Genomic DNA, 22,931 nt, shown 5'->3' on the forward strand with positions numbered 1-22,931 from the left:
AAGGAAGAAGAGGTGACGCTGCTGCTGGGGAGAGAAGGTCATTGTGCAAACACACACCTGGGTACTTCTGTCTTTGTGAGGACATTCACGCACATTATCAGAATCAGAAAGACTTTATTTATCCCCAAGGGGCAATTAAGATACACAGAATATACAGTATATACACAAAAGTGACTGAAAGGTGAATAAATAACTGTAAGTGAGTAAAGTGTCAGCAGTGTAAAAAGAGACTAGTTTATGTTTCTGGTGTGGGAAATGTTCTTATCGGCAGGAGTTAAAAAGCAGAGCTGCTTTGGGGACAATGGTGGCGCTCCTCCTCCTCTCAGTCCTGCAGGAAATGCAGCAGAGGCGTCGCCCAGAGGGGAGGCATTGAAATGCGGGGTGAAGAATGTGAGAGGGGTTGTTGATGATTTTGGCTGCCTGTCTGAGGGCCTGTTGGCTGAAAACCTGTGCCGGAGTTCTGACAGGCAGGCCAATGATTTTAGAGCACACTGATGCCGTGTGCAGCAGTCTGTTCCTGTATGAAGGCTGAGATTTACCGCCCTGCAACTTGACGGACACCATTGAAATAAAGTCCAGGGTGGAGGTCGTGCCTGAGTGAAGGCCTCACAGAGGGAAACGATAGAGGGGATTTCCAGGAACGGGCACCAGCCTGGAAGCAGTCCAGACATGAACGAGGACACGGAGACCTTGGAGGGTGGAGTTTTTGGACTGTTGATGATTTTTGATGATTGTTCATTTGTTCAACCCTCAAACCCAACAAGATCCCCGAACTCTGAGAAAGATGAAATAATCTCAGCATCTTTGTTCTCGTGCCTGGATTCAAATCCAGCGGCTGTCACCTCTGATGGATCCTCGGCCCATCAGTCACACGAAAGACTAAAAATAAAGTTTTCCATGAGCTGGAGCCAGACGTCCTCATCTCCAAGTCCCCATTAATCACCCCGTGATCAAACTTCTCATCCGTCTTTATTAATATCTGTAATGTTAAAATTAAAAGTATAAGCTTGCTTACTCTAGAATGAGAAGTGGACTTTGGTGTTTTTCCTGCGGTCATAAATCAGAGCCGGAGCGTCTGGATGGAGGGAACCGAGCAGGGTTTGTTTTCTCAGCGTTATCTGAAGCTTTTATGGTTTGTCGTTAAATCAGCAGCACTTCAGGTCGGCGCTGGACTCCAGCCAACAATCACAGCTCAGTCTAAGCTATTTTATCTCTCATTGTTCGGCCCCTGATCGCTGGAAAATGAGCAGTTAAAGGGAAAAAATGAGGCGTTTGTAGCGCCAACAAAAGTCAAGTAAAGCAGAGGCTCAAAATTGTTCTCCCGGTTTTGCAGGATTAATGTTTTTCCTGTCAAAGTGCTGACATGGAACATGTTTAACTGCCCTCACTTAATAATGCCAGCACCGTAAAACCACCGTGCAGCCTGCGCTCGTTTACTCCAGGTGTGAGTGGAGTCATTTCATCTCGTTAAAGAGATTTTTATCTGCAGATTATTTCCAGCAGACCTCCCGAGCACTGCCAGGCTCTGTGCCACAGAGACACGCTGCTGCTTACAAACTGGTAATATAATCCAGGACATCAACACACACCGCACGGCGTGACGATTAATCCACCGCAGAAAATAGTTCCAGATGATCAAAGCTGTTTGTAAAAAATGAAACTGCCTGTGGAAGATCTTCATCTCTGTCGGGCCAGAAGCAAACGAGCGTCCTGTCAGTGCGTCTCTCCTGCATCAGGGCTGATTTAAATAATACAGACCGGCAGATTGTTACTCCAAGAAAACCCTCCAAACTTCAGTTTGACGTCATAAATATGAAAGAAAAATCTCACAAGCTCAGGAGAGAAAGATGTGAGTTTGAGACGATGAAGTCATAAATGTGCACGAAAAACACTCAGTGCAGTAAACGTGCTTTGAGCGGTGGAGTGACCGGAGGCCCACACACACATTTAAACTGTGTGAGGTTTTTATCACTCATCTGAAAAATCTGAAAAACATGTTTTCATATTTTACTGCTGGGGGACATTTGGCCTTTAAACTCCTTTCACTTTTCCTCGGCACAAAAGAATCTCTGTAAAGTCTCATTTGAATAATAAAGACGAAAAGAGTCTTTTTGTAGTTTAGAAATTTATCAGAAGCTTTCTTTTATTTTGATTCCATGTCCTAAAAACTGGATCGAATGTAGTGGAGTGAATATTGTCAGTGGCTCATTTTTATTGGATTCTCGTCTCTTTTGTAGCAAATTAAAATTCTGATTAGTTTAAAATGTTATAATAATTTCATGACGTGTAAACATTTAAATGAACCCTAACACCACCTGTTTTCTGTTATTATAAAACCTTTGTGATGCTGATTTAATTCATTCCTTTCAGTCTGAGCTTTGAAACACTTTCTGTGCATCCGTCACAGATTGTTACGGCAGGATTTCACTTCATGCATCTTCAGTTTTTTGTTTCTACAGAGCTCCAAATCTGCCGTTACAGCTCACACATCCAAATATCTGAAGAACTTCAGGCATCACAGAGTCCGTGTTCATAGAGCCGCAGCACCTGAAGGTTTCTGAGCTCGAGGGCAGAATTTCAGGCAGATCTGAGCTCGTCATGTGGGACACGTTTTTTATTTATGTAGTGTGCTGGGATGGCGTGAGCACATCCAGGCTGTGTGTCATGTTTTGTACCAAATATAAGGTTGGATAATCCTGCAGCATGGGCTCACACAGGGTGGGTGTCCTCTGGTGTGTCCTGCAGGTGGTGGCGATCGACGTGGACATGGCGTTCTTCGAGCCGAAGATGAGGGACATCCTGGAACAGAACTGCAGCAGCGACGACGACTGCAACTTCTTCGACTGCTCGTCCAGGTGTAACCTAAGCAAACGCAGGTGCAGCCCGCGCCGCAGCAACAGCAACCTGCAGGTAAGCGAGGCCCTGTGACCTCACTGTGACACTTTCCTACTTTTATTTTGTAAAAATCTGCTGAAAATGTGTTTTATTGTGACACTTTAATTTGGTGTGATTTTATTCTCTCAAATGCAGAGGTCACATGACTAAACCATCAAAGTCCGTTCAGTTTAACGCTTTAACTCTTTTATTTTTCCCTCCTATGAAATTATTATTATTATTACGTATGTATTTATTTATGTTTATCTATTTACTGTACAAAATGATCAGGTTTTAGACGAGTTTTGTGTCTTTTGTAAAATAATAGTGAGTAATAAAACTTTCAGTCTGCAGAAGAAATAAACTGGCTAAAAGGAGAAAGTTTTATAATAAATAAAAATCATTTTGTATAATTAAGCAGAACTCTGAGAAACAAAAAGTGTCTTTGTTCCTCTCCGAGTCTTTGTCCACCTGTGTGGATGTTTTTGATTCCTCGGCGCGAGCGCTGAGCCGTCGGCTCGCTCTGAGCCGTCGGCTCGCTCTGCAGCAAATTACAGGGTTGGTCTGTTTCTCCTCTTCCACCGTCGATCGTCCACAACTTCTAATTACACGTGTGGAAAAGTGTGGAATGATAATTACTGACCGGCCTGATCCTGCTGACAGGCAGAGTTTCAACCTGTTTATTTACCTGTGCAGGTGATTTTGTCTGCAGGCTCACTGCTGCTGAGGAAACGATTTTCTCTCTTTTTTAAATGCATTTCGTATATTTGATCAATAAAATAACTTTTAAAGAAAAAAGTGAAAAGTTTTATACTGAAAAATTCTGTATCAAATTAAACCTGAAGAGTCGACACGATTTATCTATATGTCAGATTCATGCAGAGTTTATTACTTTAATTATGAACTTAATTATGAATTTATTCACTTTTTTATTGTTTATGATTGTTAAAGAGCGGTGAGGTGTGGGGGCCGTGACCTTTGCTCTCACATGTCTGAGATCCTCTGATGGGAGTAAAATATTTATGTTCTTAATATTTCATCTGATTGTATTTCACATCAAAGTCCATTTTTAAATCTAAACTTCTGCATAAATTTGGAGTTTCTGGCTCATCGCTCTGCAGCTTCACATTAGACACATTTTTATTCTCTAAATATGGAAAAAAGTTACATTTGTCATCTGCTTGGAAACAAAAACACAAAATTAGTTACAGCACGAAGTCATGATTTAGGCTCACATTAAAATATTTGTCATCTTTATTATTCCAGCAGTTTCTGTGCTGTGGTTCCTCTCTTTCTTTACTTATTTACAGAATTATGATTATTGTTGTTATTGTTGTTTCATTGCTGTTCAAAATTGTTTTATTATTAAACTGAAGATGTTAGGAGAGTATTTTTATTATTTATAATGTTAAAGTGAAATAACCTCGAGAATTTCTCTAAATCATTTACAATTACTTTTAATAAATTACTTTTACCTTTAAATTGTTTTGTTTTTAAATTAAATTATAATCACAAAATTAAAGCCAATTCTAATATTATATTATATTACATTTTATTATATTACATTACATTAATTTCATTAATTTCTTATATTATGACATTATATATTATTATTATTATATACATTACATTACATTATCATATAATAGGTATATTACATTATATAGTTATTATTACGATTATGATTACAATTACATTAGATATTAATAGGATTATTACATGACATTACATTATATTAGATTACATGATATTAAAATTATTACAGTACATATATTATATTAACTTAATATTACATTATATTACATTATATTACATTATATTATATTACATTACGATTACATTAACAGTATATGATATTATATATATTACATTAGATTATAATGACATTAGATTAATTTACATTAATATTATATTAGTATTAAATTACAGTAAAATGATATTATAATATGACATTATATTACATGACATTAATATTATATGACATTATATTAATTTACATTACATAATATATTAGAAGAGATTATATAGCATGTAATACAATTACATTCTATTATAATATATAATTCATGGATAGATATATGACATTATGATTACATGACATTATATTATATATACATTAATAAGGACATATATGTAACATTACATTATATTATAATTAACATGATATTCATTAGCATTAACATGAGATTATATTACAATTAAGCATGATATGACATTATATTTACATTACATGTACGTTACATTATAATTAATATTACCTTAGAATTTATATTACCATTTGATAATTACATTAGCAGTAAATAGTATATTACAGTAATGACAAGTTATAGTTAACATTTAGCATACCAAATGATATGATATTAACACTTATATTAATGAGCATTAGAGTTAGCCTTACATGTCATTTAGTTAGATTATGGGGGGGGATTTACATTACAATTACATGACTTATATTACATTACAATTTAGATTATATTATATTAATATTATAGGGTTAAGCATGTAGTAATTCTGATGATCGTTGTTTTAGCTTTGAAGGTTGGTTTGACTCATCAGCCCGGGTCAAACGCAGAGGACAAAGGGGGGGGGTGGGGGGGGGGGACACGAGGGGAGGGGGGGGGGGGGAAGGACAGGGGCGCAAAACGCAGAAGAAGGACCATATAATTAGAGAACACTCTCAAAAGACCCACTTACATCCTCCCGAGAATTGGCGTAGATTACATTGCTCCAAAATCACAAATAAACAAATAACTGAATCACCTTCCCTCTCGCCCCCTGTTCTTCTCTCCCTCTGGCCCCCCGTTCCCCTTTGTCCTCTGCTTGGCCCCACCCCCCCCACCCCGTTCGTTCCCGCCCCCGTCCTGCTTTCGGCTCCCCTTCCCCATCTGTGTCCTCTTTCTGTCTTCCCGCCGTTTTCTTCTGTGCTGTGGTTCCTCTCTTTCTTTCCCTTCTTTCCCCGCCTTCTGCTTCTTGTTGTTATTGTTGTATTCCTTGCTGTTCCCCCCTTGTTTTCGTGCTTCCCCGGCCCAGCTGTTCGGCGCGTGCTTATTTCTTCTTTCTCCTGTTCCCGGTGCCCGCCCCTCGCGCCGTTTCTCTCCTCTCCTTTCGCCCTTCCTTTTCCCCTTCCCTTCCGTTTCCCTTTCCCCTTGTTTTTCCCCTGTACCCTTCTCCTCCCCACCCTTCCCGGCCCTTCTCCTCTTCTCTTCTCCTTGTTTCCATTTTTTCTCTTCCCTTCCCTTCCCTTCCCTTCTTTCCTCTTCTCTTCCATTCCACACATTAGATTAGGGTATGGGGTATATTACACATTATAGTATCATTGGACATTCTGGTGTTTCCATGACCGGGTAGTTATGTGGTTATTCTATTAACATAACCTTACATATATATGATCTGACATTCATATTACAGTACTTCATGTTATACATTAATCTTCATATAATTACATTATTATATACATTCATTAATTCTGATTCATTAAGTCATTACATTATATTAATATTCATTACATTATATTATCTTACATTATATTAGCATTACATTATATTCATTTATATATACATTACATTACATTAATTATATTATATCTTATCATTACATTTATATGTATATTACATTATCTGAATTTACAGTTCATTATATTATTTATATACATATTACATTATCTTACTTATATATATTACATTATAATTATCTTAATTTTTTCTATTACATTTTTAGATGACATTATATTACATTACATTATATTATATTACATTATATTACATTACATTACATTATATTATATTACATTATATTACATTATATTACATTACATTACATTATATTATATTACATTATATTATATTACATTATATTACATTACATTATATTATATTACATTATATGACATTATATTACATTACATTATATTATATTACATTATATTACATTATATTACATTACATTACATTATATTATATTACATTACATTACATTACATTACATTATATTACATTACATTACATTATATTATATTATATTATATTATTAGCAGTAGTAGTATTATGATGATCGTTGTTAGCTTGAAGTTGTTTTGACTCATCAGCCCGTCAAACTCAGAGGACAAAGGACACCAGAAGCTGAGCCGACGTTTCTGTCACCATCGCCATCGCCGTGACAACACCAGGACAGACTCTCATCGCCCCGTATCACATGACTCGTGATACGTGATACCTGCATTCATCCACCAAAAGAGGACGTTTAAATATGAGACGGACGGAAACTGTTTCTCTAACAGGTGACGACCGGAGGCGCAAACACGGCGGCGTCTGAGGCGGGAACCTTAGAAACTAACGGAGTGGATGGATCACAGGAGAGAGGACAGGAAGCTGAAATTTAAAGGAAAGTAACAGAAACCAGAGACAGAACCAAATCAATTATCACCATAAATAAGATTAAGTTAGAGCAGAGAGGAAGGAAGTGGGAAAGAGTTCAGGTGATGAAGAAAAAGGAACAAAGACACAAAAGAGGAGAAAAAACAGATGAACTGACAACTGAACCAAAACTGAAGAAAGGAGGCGAAGAACAAAGAGACGAAGAAGAAAGGAGAAGATGAAGATGAGTGATGATGACATGCTGACAACATGCTGCTCTGCCATTGGCCAAAGTGAGGCTCCACAGGTGTCTCTTGGGCGCACCCAGCAATGACCCTCAACCTGCCAATCATCTCCGGAGAGAAAGAAGTCATTGTGTGTGTGTGTGTGTGTGTGTGTGTGTGTGTGTGTGTGTGTGTGTGTGTGTGTGATGTCGTCTGCATACTGATGAACCAATCAGGTGCTGCTCAGACTCACTGCTCCTCCTCCTCTGTGATTACCTCTCCTGATGCGCTCTTCTTCTTCTTCTTCTTCTTCACTTTTCTTTACTTGGAAACTTTCCCTTTTTTTTGCAGATTTCTTCTTCTTCTTTTTTTTCATCTAATTCGAGAGTCCGATGTTTGATTTGTGACTTTTTCCTCTTCGTCTTCAGGTGATCTGTGAGAAGATTTTTAGACCGTGGTTTTCTCCCACGCTGCTTGGGGCCAAAGCAGCGCTCCCTCTGCAGGTAATGTATCTGAAAACATCTTCAGAGGTCCATCTCACCCCACGCCAGCATCCTGCTCTGTCACACCAGCATGTCCTCCTGTGTCTGTGAACCTTCTCAGCTCCACACCAAGCCATTAAAAATGCTCCAGCACATCCACAGTGCAGAGGTCCGGGTTAATTACAGTTACATGTGGAGGACTCCTGTCAATCAAAGCAGCCAGTAGTGTTTCTGTAGATTCAGAGATAATTTTAATACAACCTCAGCCAGGAAGCTCCAACGTGAAAGGGAAACTGGCACCAGCATCATTCGGGAATTCCAGTGATGGAGGGATAATAATTTGGTTTCAGCGATCAAATCCGACTCCGAGCCGACTTTATTCCCACCTTTCCTGCAAACACTGATGAACTGCAAATTATCTAATGTAGGACAGCAGTTAAAGTCCTGAGTTTTGTGGATTAGAGAGTTTAAGACGTGATGTTGGTGTTGAAATTGTCTTTTTCCATCAGGTGGAGCTGCAGCGAGCTCTGCAGGAGTGTTCAGCGACTGAAGGGGGCGTGGAGGAGTCAGAGGAGGATGGAGGTGGTGGTGGTGGTGGAGGAGGAGGCAGGGGCGTCCATCAGCGCCTCTTCAGTGTCCTGAAGCGCCTCATCCAGGAGGGAGGGGCTTCAGATGAAAGCGGAGAGGCATGGGAGGGAAAAGGCCACACCCACACTGCGCTGAACTTTTGAGCTGTAATGAGAAGGTCGATGTGGGCGGAGCATCTCAGAAAACCAGAGAATGTTTTAAAACTATCAACGGGTCTCTTCATGGGCAGAGAGCCCAGGTAAGACCGGCCACTCACTGATGGGAAAAGACTCATCCACTGACACATTTTGGGTCCAGAACCACAGTTTGAGCCACTCTGAGTGTAAGTGACTCCGTCAGCAGGTCCCATCTCAAAGAGACACAGCAGTGAGACTTTTGACCTCAGTGTGCATCGAACTCTATCACGATGAACAGTTTTAGACACACACACACAAAAGTCACGGTGTTCTCGCTGCCAGTGACGGACGTTTCATCCTACCCAGTTTGTAAAATTTAAGCAGAACTTAAGGTGGAGTTCAGGAAAGGTCCAACTTTGCCTCCAACAAAGAGAACTTTGACCTAAGAACTGGTTTGCTGTGGAACAGCTTGAGCTGCATCCATCACCTTTAGCTCACGAGTGTCCAGGTGCTCATCTGGGAACGTCTGATTGGGTCACAGCGAGCGTGGAAACATTCAGCGACGCCTCACGTGTCTTCTCGTCACAGAACCAGGCATCCAGTGTGGGCAGATCCTCGCAGATTTATTATCCTTTTACGTAACTGGTTAGTCTCAGTGAGATTTTTCAAAAGAAGCTCTCTCATTTGAAGAGAAACTGTAGAAAATAAATGTGTTTGAATGATAAATGCTGAGATACAATGTAACATATGACTAATGATGTTTGATTCACAGCTGAATGAACGACTCTTGGCCTCTTTTAAAGGTTTTTAATGGTTTATTTGACATGTATTTGTCCCGTTGTTGACTGTTTTCAGGTTCCAAAGACAGATACCAATAAAACATATATCATCCATCCAAAGGGTGTTTGGTTTGTACAGAACGTCTGTCTCACAAAGTACGATGTACTGTTCCATGTTGTATTAAAATAACAGATTTTGGAAAATGTACTGATAGTTTGGTCAAATGTCTTAGTGAAAAAGACATTTGTGACCTGCCGAGGCCTCCGGGAAGTTTCTTTGTTTAACAAGACCAATATGAGCCTCAGCAGTCACAGACACCTGCTCATTACTACTATGCAACATCCAGTAAAAATCCTTGAATTTCTCCCACCAAACCTGGGCTGAGACTTTTTGGAAGGTCTGTTACTATAGTAACCTAGCAAAATGGGTATGGCCCACACAATCCGGTTGTTCAGTGATGACGCGACGAATCCTACTTCCAGGCCTAAAGTAGTCTGCGTTTAATATGGCTTTTGTGTTGTTAACATGTTTAATGTTATGTATTTTCTTCTATTTAATCTCAAAAAGCTCCTAAAACAGTCAGTGATCACTGTTGACCTCCCTCGGCTTTTATTACCGCTAATCATTTATTTAAGATCAGTTTTTAAAACCTTAGGATGTAGCTACAGCCCAGCCCATGCAGCAGTATATGAATGACTAACCTCGTGTTGTGGATGGATTATCTCAGTTGTTCTCCTGGCTGAAGTTTGGTCCTTTTACAGCATCCTGCCATGCGATTACATTTGTTCCTGACCACCGAGAACACTCACGGTAACTTTTATCCAGTGGAAAAAAAGTTAGCTTGTTTATATTATGCTAACATAGCTGTGTCGCTAGCGGTCACGTAGCACATCATTATATACCAGCTAGCCAAACTTCAGTAACCCTACAAACGTCACTGCTGTTTAGTTTTCTGTCTTCATTTATGCTGGAAGTGATAACAGAGCTGTACATTTGAATTTGTTTCCAAAACCCCGCAGTCAGGACATGCTATATTGTATTTAGATGGAAGCTAGCGAGCTAACTCCCTGCTAACTTCTAACTCCGTTAAATGTCATAAATTCCGTTTTCATGGATGCCTGGATGTTAAACTCAATTGTTACACCTGGTAGAGCAGAACGCTGATCATTTTATTAAAGATGAAAGACTTTAGACAGTTTTTCAACTCTCAGTAATGCCACAGTGATCGTTTGATATATGGACCTGCAGCGGAGTTTAGGCTCAGACACGGCTAGTGACGTCAGACTGAACAACCGGATGTGCTTACACATGGCCCACACACTGCAATGAATGACGGTCCTTTGGTGGCCCAGATCTGGTTTCCAGAGGTGGCCCACACATGGGCCAGCACAAGGCCAGCTGCAGACTCACTGCTGGCCCTTTGCTGGCCCAGATGTCAGCCTAATGTGTACCTTAATTAAGCCATGTAATAACAACATGTGCTGGAACATAATAGTGCAAAAGTAACATGATGAAACTCTGTTGAGACAGTGAATGGACTGATTCTTATATAGCGCTTTTCTACTCACCCAGATTACTCATAGTGCTCTATACAACATGTCATATTAACCTAATCACACACTTTCTCTAAACTGAGTGCTTCCTAACTACATTCATACTCTTGACATGCTGACTGGAGGAGCCAGGGATCGAACCACTAACCTTCCGATCAGTAGGTGACCTGCTCTTCCTCCTGAGCTACAGCCATCCACTGGCAAACATGAGTAAACCCTCACTAGGTTTGGATAAAGTGTGAACTCACAAACCTGTCAAACCTGCATTTGAAACATTAGCTACCATAGCAGTATAGTATTGCAACATGGCATTTGGGTCTTCTGACTAAAATAGGAAAATAGGAACATAAATAGTGCCTCATTGCCAGACCTGGCCCACATGCCAGAAGTCAGCCAGCAGTACCGGCTTGATGCCAGATATGCACCAACTGTGGAAAGCTGTCATGCATGTATCTGCAAACTTGATGACCTCATGTTAAGAGCTTGTGACACTAACCGCCCAGACTGTCCACTCACAGATCTCCGAGCTGGGAGTCGGTCCTTCTGGCAGGAAACTCCTTTGTTTGACTCTTTTAACTCGGAGCCCCAGAGAGACGATTCCAGGCTAACAAACTGAATCCCTGCAGCTTCTTTCATCAGGCGCCTGAGGCCTCATGTTACAGGTGTAGAAATGTGAGCGAGCTGCTGATGCGTCCCTGGCGTGTTTTAATTCCACTGCAGTCGGCTTCCTGGACGTGTCACCACAGCAGCTGTATGGAGAGGACTCAGCTGGAGAGCTTCCAGAGCTCTGCTCAGCCTGGCAGCTTTCCACTCTTTCACTTCTTTAACAAAACAAAAAACCAAAAGCTCCAAACTTCACGCTGAAAACGCTCCAGAGACTTTACTGGAAAGCAGAGCGGAGAGCATGATGTGTGCTGCAGATTCAAACGCTGATCTCCTTCCTGTCATATCAAACACCACAGGCCTCCCTGTGGTGGAAGCACAGACTTGTGGGTATTTAAGTTGAGCAGCACACCGACCGTGGTGCTGCTAACACTGGGCCACACGCTGTGTTTGTGCTGCCGGCATGCAAAGCTGCTTAAGCTGCTGCTTTAAGTTCATATTCTCCTTCTGGCAACACGCCGGTTTGTCTTGTTCACAGTTTTATTTCACAGCAGATCAGAGGAGGCGTTTTATTTCACCCTGTCTACACAACTTTTCATTTATTGAAATTGATGAAGCAGTGCAGGAGGTCCAGACACCCGAGAAGACCGCTGTGTTAATCAGAACTCATTAAAACAAACTGGATGGTGACGCACACATGATGGACCTGATCTGAAGAAATGCTGCACACCTGAAAGCCTTTTTCTGCTGCCACCTCCTGTTAGCAGCGCTGCCTCAGGCCAGTCATAATGTGGGCGTCACCCAGCTGCCTTTCATCCTTTCAAAGGTTAAAAATCTTCCTTTGAGCCCAAAGGTGTGAAAATCAGTGGCTGAACTAAACTAAGCCAACCACCTGTGAGCGAACTCTCTTCAGGTGTTTGTAGCTGTGATGTGTCAGCATTAGATCCTGCACATCATTCACCTTTAAGGCTACGTCTACACTAATCTGGATACATCTGAAAACGTCTACACTCATTTTCAGTGGTTTACGAGCAGTTGTTCATCCACATTGAAACGGCCGTAAACGCTCACGTTCCAGTCCTGCGCATGCGTGAAACGCAAGAAGATTCGACCTGCCTCATTTCTGTCTGCCGTTTATTTACTTTCCGGGTCTTTGAAACGTTGCAGCAGAATGTGGAGGAAAAGCAGCGAGTTTTTTAAATGGACTCACAATGAGGTGGAGTTGTTGCTGCGAGTAACACAAAAGTCCAAAGTTGCAAAAGCGAGTGAGAATTAAAGAATTTGAAGAAGAGCTCTCTGGAGTACGTACAGACTGATACTAATCTTTAACAGGGCTGTCAAACAACTGCTGTATAATGCCCTCCGCTATCTTAGTTCCATTGGTCACATGACTGCATCATCGTTTCTGAAAGGCTCCGGGTTCGCTGTCCACACTGCGAAGCGAAGACACTGTTTTCAAATGTATCCGCTATGGGGAGCGTTTTGAAAACGCGAGAGAAAAGATGCGTTTTCAAACGCAAACGTGTTAGTGTGGACGTAGCCTGAATGAAACATACAAGTTGCTTCAGATAAGTTTATATCATATCGTTGGTACGGCTATTGATCTGACATCTTCCCTCAGGTATTATTTTGCTGTTAGCAAGCAGGTGAACTAAGGTCACCCAGCTTTATGTCTCTGTCTCACGGGCGTGTCCGTCTCCAAAGGCTCCTTCATTTTGAGCTGTAATAGATAACAGCAAAAGTTCTTCAGCCAGGAAGGAGTGCAGAAAGACGAAGGCGTCCATGCAGGGTGCAGACGTGCAGCTCGGTCTGTGCTGCGGCTGTTTGCCAAAGAAATATTTCTCTTTAACAGCACGAGATCGTAACAGATTTATGTTTGTGGGATTTTTAGTGTCTGATGTGTGATGTTGGATTTTTGGATGTTTTCCCCACATGGAGACAAACTAAGCGCAGCCAAGCCTCCAGTGGGAGTGTTTGTCCGGCTGTTTGTGAGAGCTTTACTGTTTCAGTCCTCGGGCTTTGTTCAGCGCCTCCAAACGTCTGAGCAGCTGCTGACAGAGGTGAGCTCTGACTTCCTGTTTTAAAAGGATTCTTGGCTCCTTTTTAGATTTCTAATCAATGATATTTGATGTGATCTGTTTCCATCACCGGGTCAGTACGTAGCTGCAGCCCCAGATGGGATTTCACTTTCAGTGGAAATAAAAGAAGAAATGTGAGCCAGTGTGGCCTGAAAGAGCCCGGACGTTTTCCTGGATCAGAAATCAGGGAAGTCATCTGCATCCACTTTCCTCATATCTAATGTTTCCAGCAGCCACCAAACTGGTCTTCATTATCCCAGAGAGGAGCCGCGCCTGGGCTTTCATAACAACAAAATCAGTTTAGTGACACGAGAGAAGAGTTCGAGTGAGCAGACCGACAGCAGAGGAGGAAACGATCACGGAGACATCAATCACAGAAGAGCAGCTGACGGAGAGCTGAAGTAAGGAAAGCTCAAACATCTGTGGAGCCCACTTTTCAGCAAAGTTTAACATCTGCTCGTATTTTGGTTTGAAGCTTTGAAAAAGCAAAGATGAACTCTCAGCTCAGAGGTGGTGTCCATCCTTTATGTACAGTCTGTTAGGCCCACCATGGCCGTCCCACACGTTTCCACTTTGTGTGCTCTGCATCACTGTGTGCCTTTAATTCACCAATCATGAAGTCTGGCTGAGAATTAAAGCTGGCGAGATAAAAGCTGATAACAGTGCGTGTTGCTTCTGTTCTACATGAGTTCATTTCACGGCGCGTTAGGTCCGAGCCAGAAACCCTCTGAGCTGTGATGAAGAGGCGGGCAGGGCGAGCGGGCGGTGAAACATTAAAGTTACTCACCGTGTCCGGCTTCATCTGCACGGAGCGTCACGGAAAACTGTTTCAGCTGCTTTCAATGAGGAGAAGAAGCTGAAAGAGCAAAAGAGAGAAAACATCACAGAGTTGTTCTTTGTCTAAAACTACAGAACAGCTGTGCTGTGATGTGGGTTACTACGGTAACGACCTGCCTCACTGATCATCACGTTGGTCGAGCAGCCTGTTTGGTATCAGTGCATTAAATCTGTCCAACGTGTGCTTCCTGTTTAAGGCACAAATTATTCCGAACATTGAAGCATTTAAAGAACAGAGTTCCTGAAGCTGTGCTCGTCTTTAGACTCCAGTGAGGACTGGAACTGGTTTTGGACCTCGTGGTTTCTCTCTGCTGGTTTTGGGGTCTCAGTGGAGTTTCTGGGAGCGATCAGAGTTTGAGTGATCCTGACACTTTGTCTGGAGGATGTTCGTACGCAATAAGATGAAGTGCAGGCTGCTGTGAGCAGCTAGCTAAGACATGATTCTCATCAGGCACAGTGATGTGCTGCTCACACTCAGCAGGTGCTGGGTTTGAACTTCCTGCTGTTCTGGGGTCTTTCTGTGTGGCGCTGTCATGTCCCCCTGTGGCCGTGTGGGTGAACTGATGAAGCCAGACTGGTCGTAGGCGTGGATGTAGGAGGTGTTTGTCTCTCTGTATTAGCCCTGTGACGGTTTGATGACCTGCCTTTGGTCCAACCTGTTTCAGCTTATGGCAGACGGGATGAGCTAAAGCCACCTCCGTGGCTCAGACTGTGGATGGATGGATACACCCAAAGGGCCTCTCTCTCCCACCCCTCACTGGCCCCATATTTTCCTCGTTTAAAGTGTGTGAGCTGCAAAGCCACTGATGAAGAGCCTGCAGGCTGAAAAATGATGATCTGGGTAAAACCTCGTGTAGGTTCACAGATGTTAAAGTGTTCTTATGGATTCTGGACTTCATTAGAAAGTTGAGCCGGCTGTTCATATCTGATGGAGCCTGCTGTCGTTTCTACTTTAAGGTGACGGTTCAGAGAGTGGAGAGAAGCATGGTAAGAATGCAAAATAAAGATTAAAGTATGAAGGACAGAAATCTGTAGGATGTGTCTACCTGCACAGGAACACTCAGAGCAGGAGAGCCTCACAGTTACACCTTCACGTTGGCATACATTAACATGCAGTTACACATGCATGTGTAATTCTATGCACCATGAAACACAAGCATGCATCGCGTTCTCCATCACTAATTGATTTTTCCTGCAGCTGACTCAAACCAGCTGCTGCTCTGATTTCACATTCATCCACAGATCCATCCACCATGCAGTACAGCATGATTCAACCTTCAGTGCAGAAAGTAAAGCCAGGATGAAAAAGACACCAGATCTCCCAAAGCAAACCGACTGTGAGCCACTGTGTCCTGCTTTACTCGGATACTGCGACGATCAGATTTACCCAGAGCTTCGACAGGAGCAGAACAGCTTAGGCAGACTTGATGTCCTCGCACATGCAGAGGTTGTTTCCTGCTACAGGAAACAGGGGTGGCTGTAGCTCAGGGCCCTGTTTCAGGAAGCCGGTTTAGTGCAAACTCTGAGTAAGTATACCCTGAGTTAACGAAAACTCTGGGTTTTCGGTTTCACAAAGCGAGTTTAGATTAATTCTGAGTGAGTTACTATGACGACACACTCCGTGAAGCTAACCTGCCCCCTAGCAGGTTTACTTCAACTAACCCTGACCTTCTCCGCCTCTTTGTCGGAAACCTGACTGTAGGAAGTGTCAGACATGGCGTGCTCCTTCCTTGAAGAGCCAGTAGATGTTGAAGCCCAAATTCTCCGCAGAGCTCTCCGCCGGGAGAGAGTGATTAGAGCGCGTTCGGACATTTTATCATTTCCTGATGAGTTCCTGTGTGAACGTTACCGTTTTTCAGCACAATCTATAATTTATTTGAATAACATCCTCAGGCCTAATATTGCTCATGTGACACATCGCGGACATCCTCTCAGTTCTGTACATATTATTTGTATTGCACTTCGGTTTTTTGCAAACGGGAGCTTTCTGTATAATATTGGTGACGCTGAGCACGTTTCCAAGGCTGTCGGGCAGTCAGGAATGTTACAGTTGCACTGAAACCTCTCCTGTACTCGTTTGTGGTGTTCCCCGGTCATAGACCCACAAGATTTATCAAAGAGGGATGCCACAAAATTACAGGTATCAGGATGAACAAAACTTAATTCATGATGTGGTGATATTTGAACTACTACTTAAATTTTACATTTATTCTCACGGTTCCCAGGCGTGATTGGCTGTACAGATGGCACTCACATTCCAATCATTGCTCCTTCAGTAAATGAAGGAGACTATGTGAACAGGAAGTCTTTCCACAGCATTAATGTACAGGTACATAGTTCCCTGTAGCATTTCAAACTAACAAATGATTTCATTATAGTAATGGATGCTAATTTGTGTTCTCTGCACTGTGAAGATCATATGTGATGCTGCCAACATTATCACAAATGTGGAAGCCAACTGCTCAGCCTCTGTGAGTGGTGGTGGTGGAGGACCCCCACCTGTTTTTCGGGCCTCCGCTTTTTTTCTGTTGGCTATAACGGGTCACATTTGAGCATACAGAGTAAGCAAATATGTACTTGTAATGTGCTCAGATAATTTCAATAAGTGCTTACAGAGGGGAAATTAATGTAGCCTCTAACTGCAATTGATTTATCGGACAAACAGACCAAGCACTATGGCTCATAATACAATTACACCTCACCTGTTTGGACTATATTTTTATATTTCATTTTTACTTGCTGCCAGGAACGTTTGGGGCCTGTTGGGTTGCACCTGCGCTCACATCACAAAATAAAATGTATGAAATAAAAAATAAAATAAAATATAATAAAATAACGTGTTAAATGGGTGGAAATCCCTAGATCAATGTTTAAATTAACACTCACGCATTGACTCTGTCGGCTATGTTTTGCCATGCATGCTCCCTTTCTTTTGCAGCTGAAGCTGTGTTACTTTTTTTCGTGCAAATTTGCATGTTATCGGCATATGCTGCCATCAGAATTTCGGCCTCAAGCGCTGTAAAATACATTGACCGCGCCTTCTTTCCCTCTGTCTCCATGGTGACTCGCTTAATCTGTGCTCCACTGATCAGGGCTTTATGTATCCTCGTGCACGAGCTTAACTTGGGGTTAAAGCAACTCCGCGTTGACTGAACTAATTGTTATCAGCCTTTCTGAAACCGAATATTCCGAGTTGGACAGTTCGGGGTTACTCAACCCTGAGTATCGTTTTTCACTCTGAGTTTTCTAAACCGGCTTCCTGAAATAGGGCCCAGGTGGCAGAGCAGGTCAGCCACTAATCAGAAGGTCGGTGGTTCGATCCCAGGCTGCCTCCTGACTGCCAAATATCCTTGGGCAAGATACTAACCCCGTGTTTGCCTACTGGTGGTGGTCAGAGGGCCCGGTGGCGCCAGTGTCCGGCAGCTTCGCCTCTGTCAGTGCGCCCCAGGGCAGCTGTGGCTACAATGTAGCTGCCATCAGCAGTTTCTGAATGACTGGATGTAGTGTGAAGCTAAGGACTGCATGCTTTGGGGTCCTTAGGGACTAGAAAAGCACTATACAAATACAGGCCATTTACCATATACAGTGAGACCTACACTGTTACATGTAGACCGCTGCTCAGCACTTTAAGTGCTTCCTGTCAGATATCTGAGGTGCAGTTTGGGCGATTTCATGTTCAAACATCAGTTTGGAGGTTTTAAAAAGGTGAGGGTTTAACTGAGCACGCCTGCAGTCAGAGCACTACAGTCTGTTTCATTTCAGCCACCTTTGCACGTCATTTCTCATCTGTCCTTCTTCCCTTGATGTCCACGATGCCTCCAGATGTTTCTGAAGTCAGTGCGGGTGATTGGTGACGCCACAGCGAGGCCTGATGCTAGTACAGACTTCCCAGTGAAGAAATAGGCAATGGTTTCCAGATGTTTGGAGTTTACAGCTGCACGCTCAGCAGTAGGCAGCAGACATGACGCCAGACCACCAACCTCTGACTCTCTCCCCCACCGATGTAGGAGCGGTGCTGAGCAGGATCAATGTCCACAAGGCTGCAGGCCCTGATGGCATCCCCGGGCGTGTTCTCAGAGCGTGTTCTGGGGAGCTTGCAGGAGTGCTCACAGACATATTCAATCTGTCCTTGGCCCACGCTGTGGTACCGGCCTGCTTCAAATCCACCTCCATCGTCCCGATACCCAAAAACTCCAACCCATCTTGCCTCAATGATTACCGCCCAGTAGCACTCACCCCCATCATCACTAAGTGCTTAGAGCGACTGGTCCTATCACACTTCAAATCCTGTCTCCCCCCCACCCTGGACCCCCACCAATTCGCATACCGCCAGAACAGGAGCACAGAGGATGCAGTCTCCATCGCAATGCACTCTGTCCTCTCACACCTGGACAACAACAACACCTACGCCAGAATGCTGTTTATAGACTTCAGTTCAGCATTCAATACAATCCACCCCTCACAACTCATCAGGAAACTGACAGACCTGGGCATCAGTTCCCTCATCTGCAAATGGTTACTGGACTTCCTGACCAACCGCCCCCAACATGTCCGGCTGGATAACCACTGCTCATCTACCATCACAATGAACACCGGTGTACCACAAGGCTGTGTGATGAGCCCTTTCCTCTACTCCCTCTTCACCCACGACTGCAGACCTGCTGATGGTTCCAACACCATCATTAAGTTTGCAGATGACACCACGGTGATTGGCCTCATCAGTGACAACGATGAGGCCGCCTACAGGGAAGAGGTGGATCGTCTGGCTGAGTGGTGCGACACAAACAACCTGCTGCTTAACACCGAGAAGACCAAGGAGCTCATCGTGGACTACAGGAGGAATGCTGACCCACATCCACCCATCCACATTAAGGGGACGGCTGTGGAGCGTGTGAGCAGCTTCAAGTTCCTGGGAGTCCACATCTCCGAGGATCTCACCTGGACGACCAACTGCTCCAAGCTGGTCAAGAAGGCTCACCAGCGCCTCTTCTTCTTGAGGACTCTGAGGAAGAACCACCTGTCCTCAGACATCCTGGTGAACTTCTATCGCTGCACCATCGAGAGCATCCTGACCAACTGTATAACAGTCTGGTACGGGAACTGCTCTGCCTCGGACCGGAAGGCGTTGCAGAGGGTCGTGAAAACTGCCCAGCGCATCGCCGGAGCACCACTTCCTGCCATAAAAGACATCTACAGGAAGCGGTGTCTGAAAAGGGCTGGGAAAATCATCAAAGACCCCAGTCACCCATCGCATGGACTCTTCACCCTCCTGCCCTCTGGGAGGCGCCACAGGAGCCTCCGGACTAAGACCAGCAGGTACCGGAACAGCTTCTTCCCCACAGCTGTCAGACTCCTGAACTCTGCCTCCTGACATCTGACCCACGTTAAACTCATGGACTGAACATACACACACCCACAACCACCTACACACACACACAATGGACAACTGTACCCTCAAACACACAATAATAACATGGACTGAACCACCACTCACAACCACTAGCACTTTATATAGCCTCTGTAGAATTATCCACATATCTCACTTATCTTAACTGCACTACTGTATAGCTCTGTGTAAATAATCATTCTGTACATTCGATAATCTTTAATCCTACAACTGTTTACAACTTGCATAGTTCCCATTTCTGTATAGCTGTATATCTCAGATTCTGTAAAGTTATTTATTTCATATTCTGTATAGTTTTTCATATTTATATCCTGTTCATATCCTGTACATAGCTTGTACTCACTACAGCCTGTACATACTTATAGTTATAGAATATTCACAACATACTTCATACCGTGTACATTATAACATACCATAATAGACCCATTTCTGTAATATACTCACATATCTATATTATTGCTAATATATATTGTAATATATCTATATCACTAAAGCACTTCTGGATGGATGCAAACTGCATTTCGTTGCCCTGTACCTGTGCATGTGCAATGACAATAAAGTTGAATTCTATTCTATTCTATTCTTTTGTTTTTATTTCTAATCATTCGGCTCTTCAAGCGCATGGATGCCAGTGTCTTGGCCCTCAAAGTTCCCACAGTGGTTTGTGAACCAGTGAGCATAGTGGGGTGATTACTGGTGGGACTCCTGACCCTTTAAAGCCAGAAGGTCAAACTAACAGTTGGTGTAATATTGCAGCCGCCTCAGGCTGTAGCTCACCACCCTGACCCACACCGAGGCCCTGGTGGCCTGAGACAGTCACACTTTACCGCGATGGACTCAACAAGATCCACGACAAGATTTTTATTATTACGAGTTTTCAAGAAGAAAGTTTTGCTAAATTCCTGCTTAAAGCCGTGAACAACAGAGACAGAAACACTGAGCGAGCCACGTGACTTCAGCCTGCAGAAACATGTGCACGCATCAGAGTTTGTTTCATGAGCTCAGGAGAGACGATTTCAGCTTCATGCCACAGAAACAACCTGATTCTGAAAGGCTTTGAAGAGCTTTTGCTCCGTGTGACGACTTTGTGCTCGTCTATCAGAGGATCCAGTCAGAACAAAGAGAACACCTGAGCCTGGTGGCGCTCGCTCCTCCCTCACAGATCCTTACATCAGACACCATCCACTGATCGGCTCATTTAACCCTGCAGACTACGCCTGCTGCAGCGGTTCAGTGCACCAGTGTGTGTGTGTGTGTGTGTGTGTGTGTGTGTGTGTGTGTGTGTGTGTGTGTGTGTGTCTCCGGTGGAAACTTAAGCAGAACTTTTACTTCAGATCAGAAGTCTGGACTCAGTGTTCAGAGTAAGTTTTTTTTTCCATGCAGAAGTTAAAACTTCATTGTTGGACTTAAACTGGATGTTTTTAGGGATTTAACTGCATCGCTGAGAGGAAATCAAACTGAGCCTCACACTGAGGCCAGCTGGACTGAAAACTGAAGCCGGGAGACTCGGCCGGCTTCTGGTGGAGTCAGGATGTCAGATATCTCAGATCAAAATGAAAAGATGGTTTCACAACTACAGTTTGGCAAATGCAATCTCTCTCAGGAGCACGCTGCAGATGGAAACCTTCTTACAGACTTTATAGAGATATATGTTCAGAGATAACTACTTCAGTTAGCTCGGCTCTCGGCCTCCCCTGACATAAAGTTTAAAGCTGTAACACCAACTACACAACTGTACCAAGACTTGTGTTCCTCCCAGATTTATTCTGCTGCAGGATGACGAGACCAAGCATCCAGCCAGAGCAGCAGGGCCCTGCGCCACAGACCAGGAAGTCCTCTGAAGGACTGCCCAGGTCTAAAGGAAGCCTCTTACACACCCAAAGGCTCATGGCGGAGACAAAACGTGTAGGTCAGATGCAGAGGCCTGAGGTCAAACCACAGTTTGTGATTTGAAGCACTTCCTGGTGAACGTGGCAGTAATAGTGTCCTCTGAAGGAGGAGAGCGGCGGCTCCTCTGATCCACAGAAAAGGCTAATTGCAGAGGATCCAGAGCAAGCCTCGGGCCTCCACTTTCATCTGCTCGCTCCTCTTAATTAATCAAACTCCAGCAGCAGAGTTCAGCTTCCTGCCGGCTTTTTAATTAATCAGCTGAGCCGGGAACATTCAGCCACACGGCAGACGAGAGAAGAGGAGGACGTTTGTCACGCTGCTGAACCTGCGACGGCCTCCAGATTGTTAGAATTAATCAGTTTTCTCTTTATATCCAATCACACGTGTTGGACGCTTTAGATCCAAGCAGCGGTCAGAAAAGATCGCCGCAGACGAGAGAGCTGACACCTGAATGCAGACGCTGGTTAATTCTGCTCCCTGAGCTCAGCTGTGATGAGTTTAGGTCAGACGTGGAACAGGAAACCAGCGCTGTGCTGTTCTCTTCACACATACACAGCATCCTCTGGTGCCTCGGGGAGGCTGTTATCAGTAAAGGGCGAGAGATAACGGCCCAGTCTCCTGAGGTGGAGTAAGTCTCAGGAGACTGTGGTTCATGTGCCGCTCGGGAGGATCGTTTGTCTCGTTTTCACTCGCTCGGTTTCATTTGGAGTTTATTCTTCCAGTTCAGGCACATTAAAATCTCCAGTATTAGGACTCGATGCTCCAGCTCTCACCACAGCTTTCTGTCCTCTGTTTAAAATCTAGTCATGAAACTGTAGAACAAATACTTTACCGTAAAAGGAGCCGACCGAGCATGACATCAGCTGGATTTTTCCTTTATTTCCTGATCTGTGTTTGCGCTCGTCCCCGGAGAGGAATTAGTTTTCTATTTGTTTCAGTCCAACGTGTCGAGGCTTGAGAGCAACACAGACGTTCTTTGTAACGACAGACGCTTCAGTCAGGTTTGGTTTCGTATCAGAGCAGATCTGCCCAAAACCCACAAAACCACTGCGTGTGTGCGTGTGCGCGCGTGCATGCGTGCGCGTGTGTGTGTAACCTTTACTTGATGCACTCATTGGCCAGCAGCGGTTTCACATTCCAGAGTGAT

General features: G+C 43.6%; 1 protein-coding gene and 1 long non-coding RNA gene across 3 annotated transcripts in view; one reads left to right on the forward strand and one right to left on the reverse strand.

Annotated features, from left to right (window-relative positions):
- Positions 1-9,535, forward strand: part of dipk1c (divergent protein kinase domain 1C) — a 42,576-nt gene extending 33,041 nt beyond the window's left edge. For both annotated transcript variants that reach the window (XM_040039488.1, XM_040039489.1), the window contains exons 7-9: positions 2,746-2,910; positions 7,879-7,953; positions 8,442-9,535. In XM_040039488.1, coding sequence (XP_039895422.1) covers positions 2,746-2,910; positions 7,879-7,953; positions 8,442-8,663 — 462 coding nt within the window. In that variant the 3' untranslated portion in view covers positions 8,664-9,535. The remainder of the gene's footprint in view (positions 1-2,745; positions 2,911-7,878; positions 7,954-8,441) is intronic.
- Positions 9,536-12,709: 3,174 nt separating this feature from the next.
- Positions 12,710-22,824, reverse strand: LOC120738312. Its single transcript, XR_005696937.1, has 2 exons — positions 22,617-22,824; positions 12,710-14,506 (listed from the first exon to the last, which is right to left on the reverse strand). It is a non-coding gene; the product is annotated as an uncharacterized LOC120738312 (long non-coding RNA).
- Positions 22,825-22,931: the final 107 nt, after the last annotated feature.

This window comes from Simochromis diagramma, unplaced genomic scaffold (genome assembly GCF_900408965.1).
Source record: "Simochromis diagramma unplaced genomic scaffold, fSimDia1.1 OVJJ01000567.1, whole genome shotgun sequence".
In the NCBI taxonomy this organism is placed as follows: domain Eukaryota; kingdom Metazoa; phylum Chordata; class Actinopteri; order Cichliformes; family Cichlidae; genus Simochromis; species Simochromis diagramma.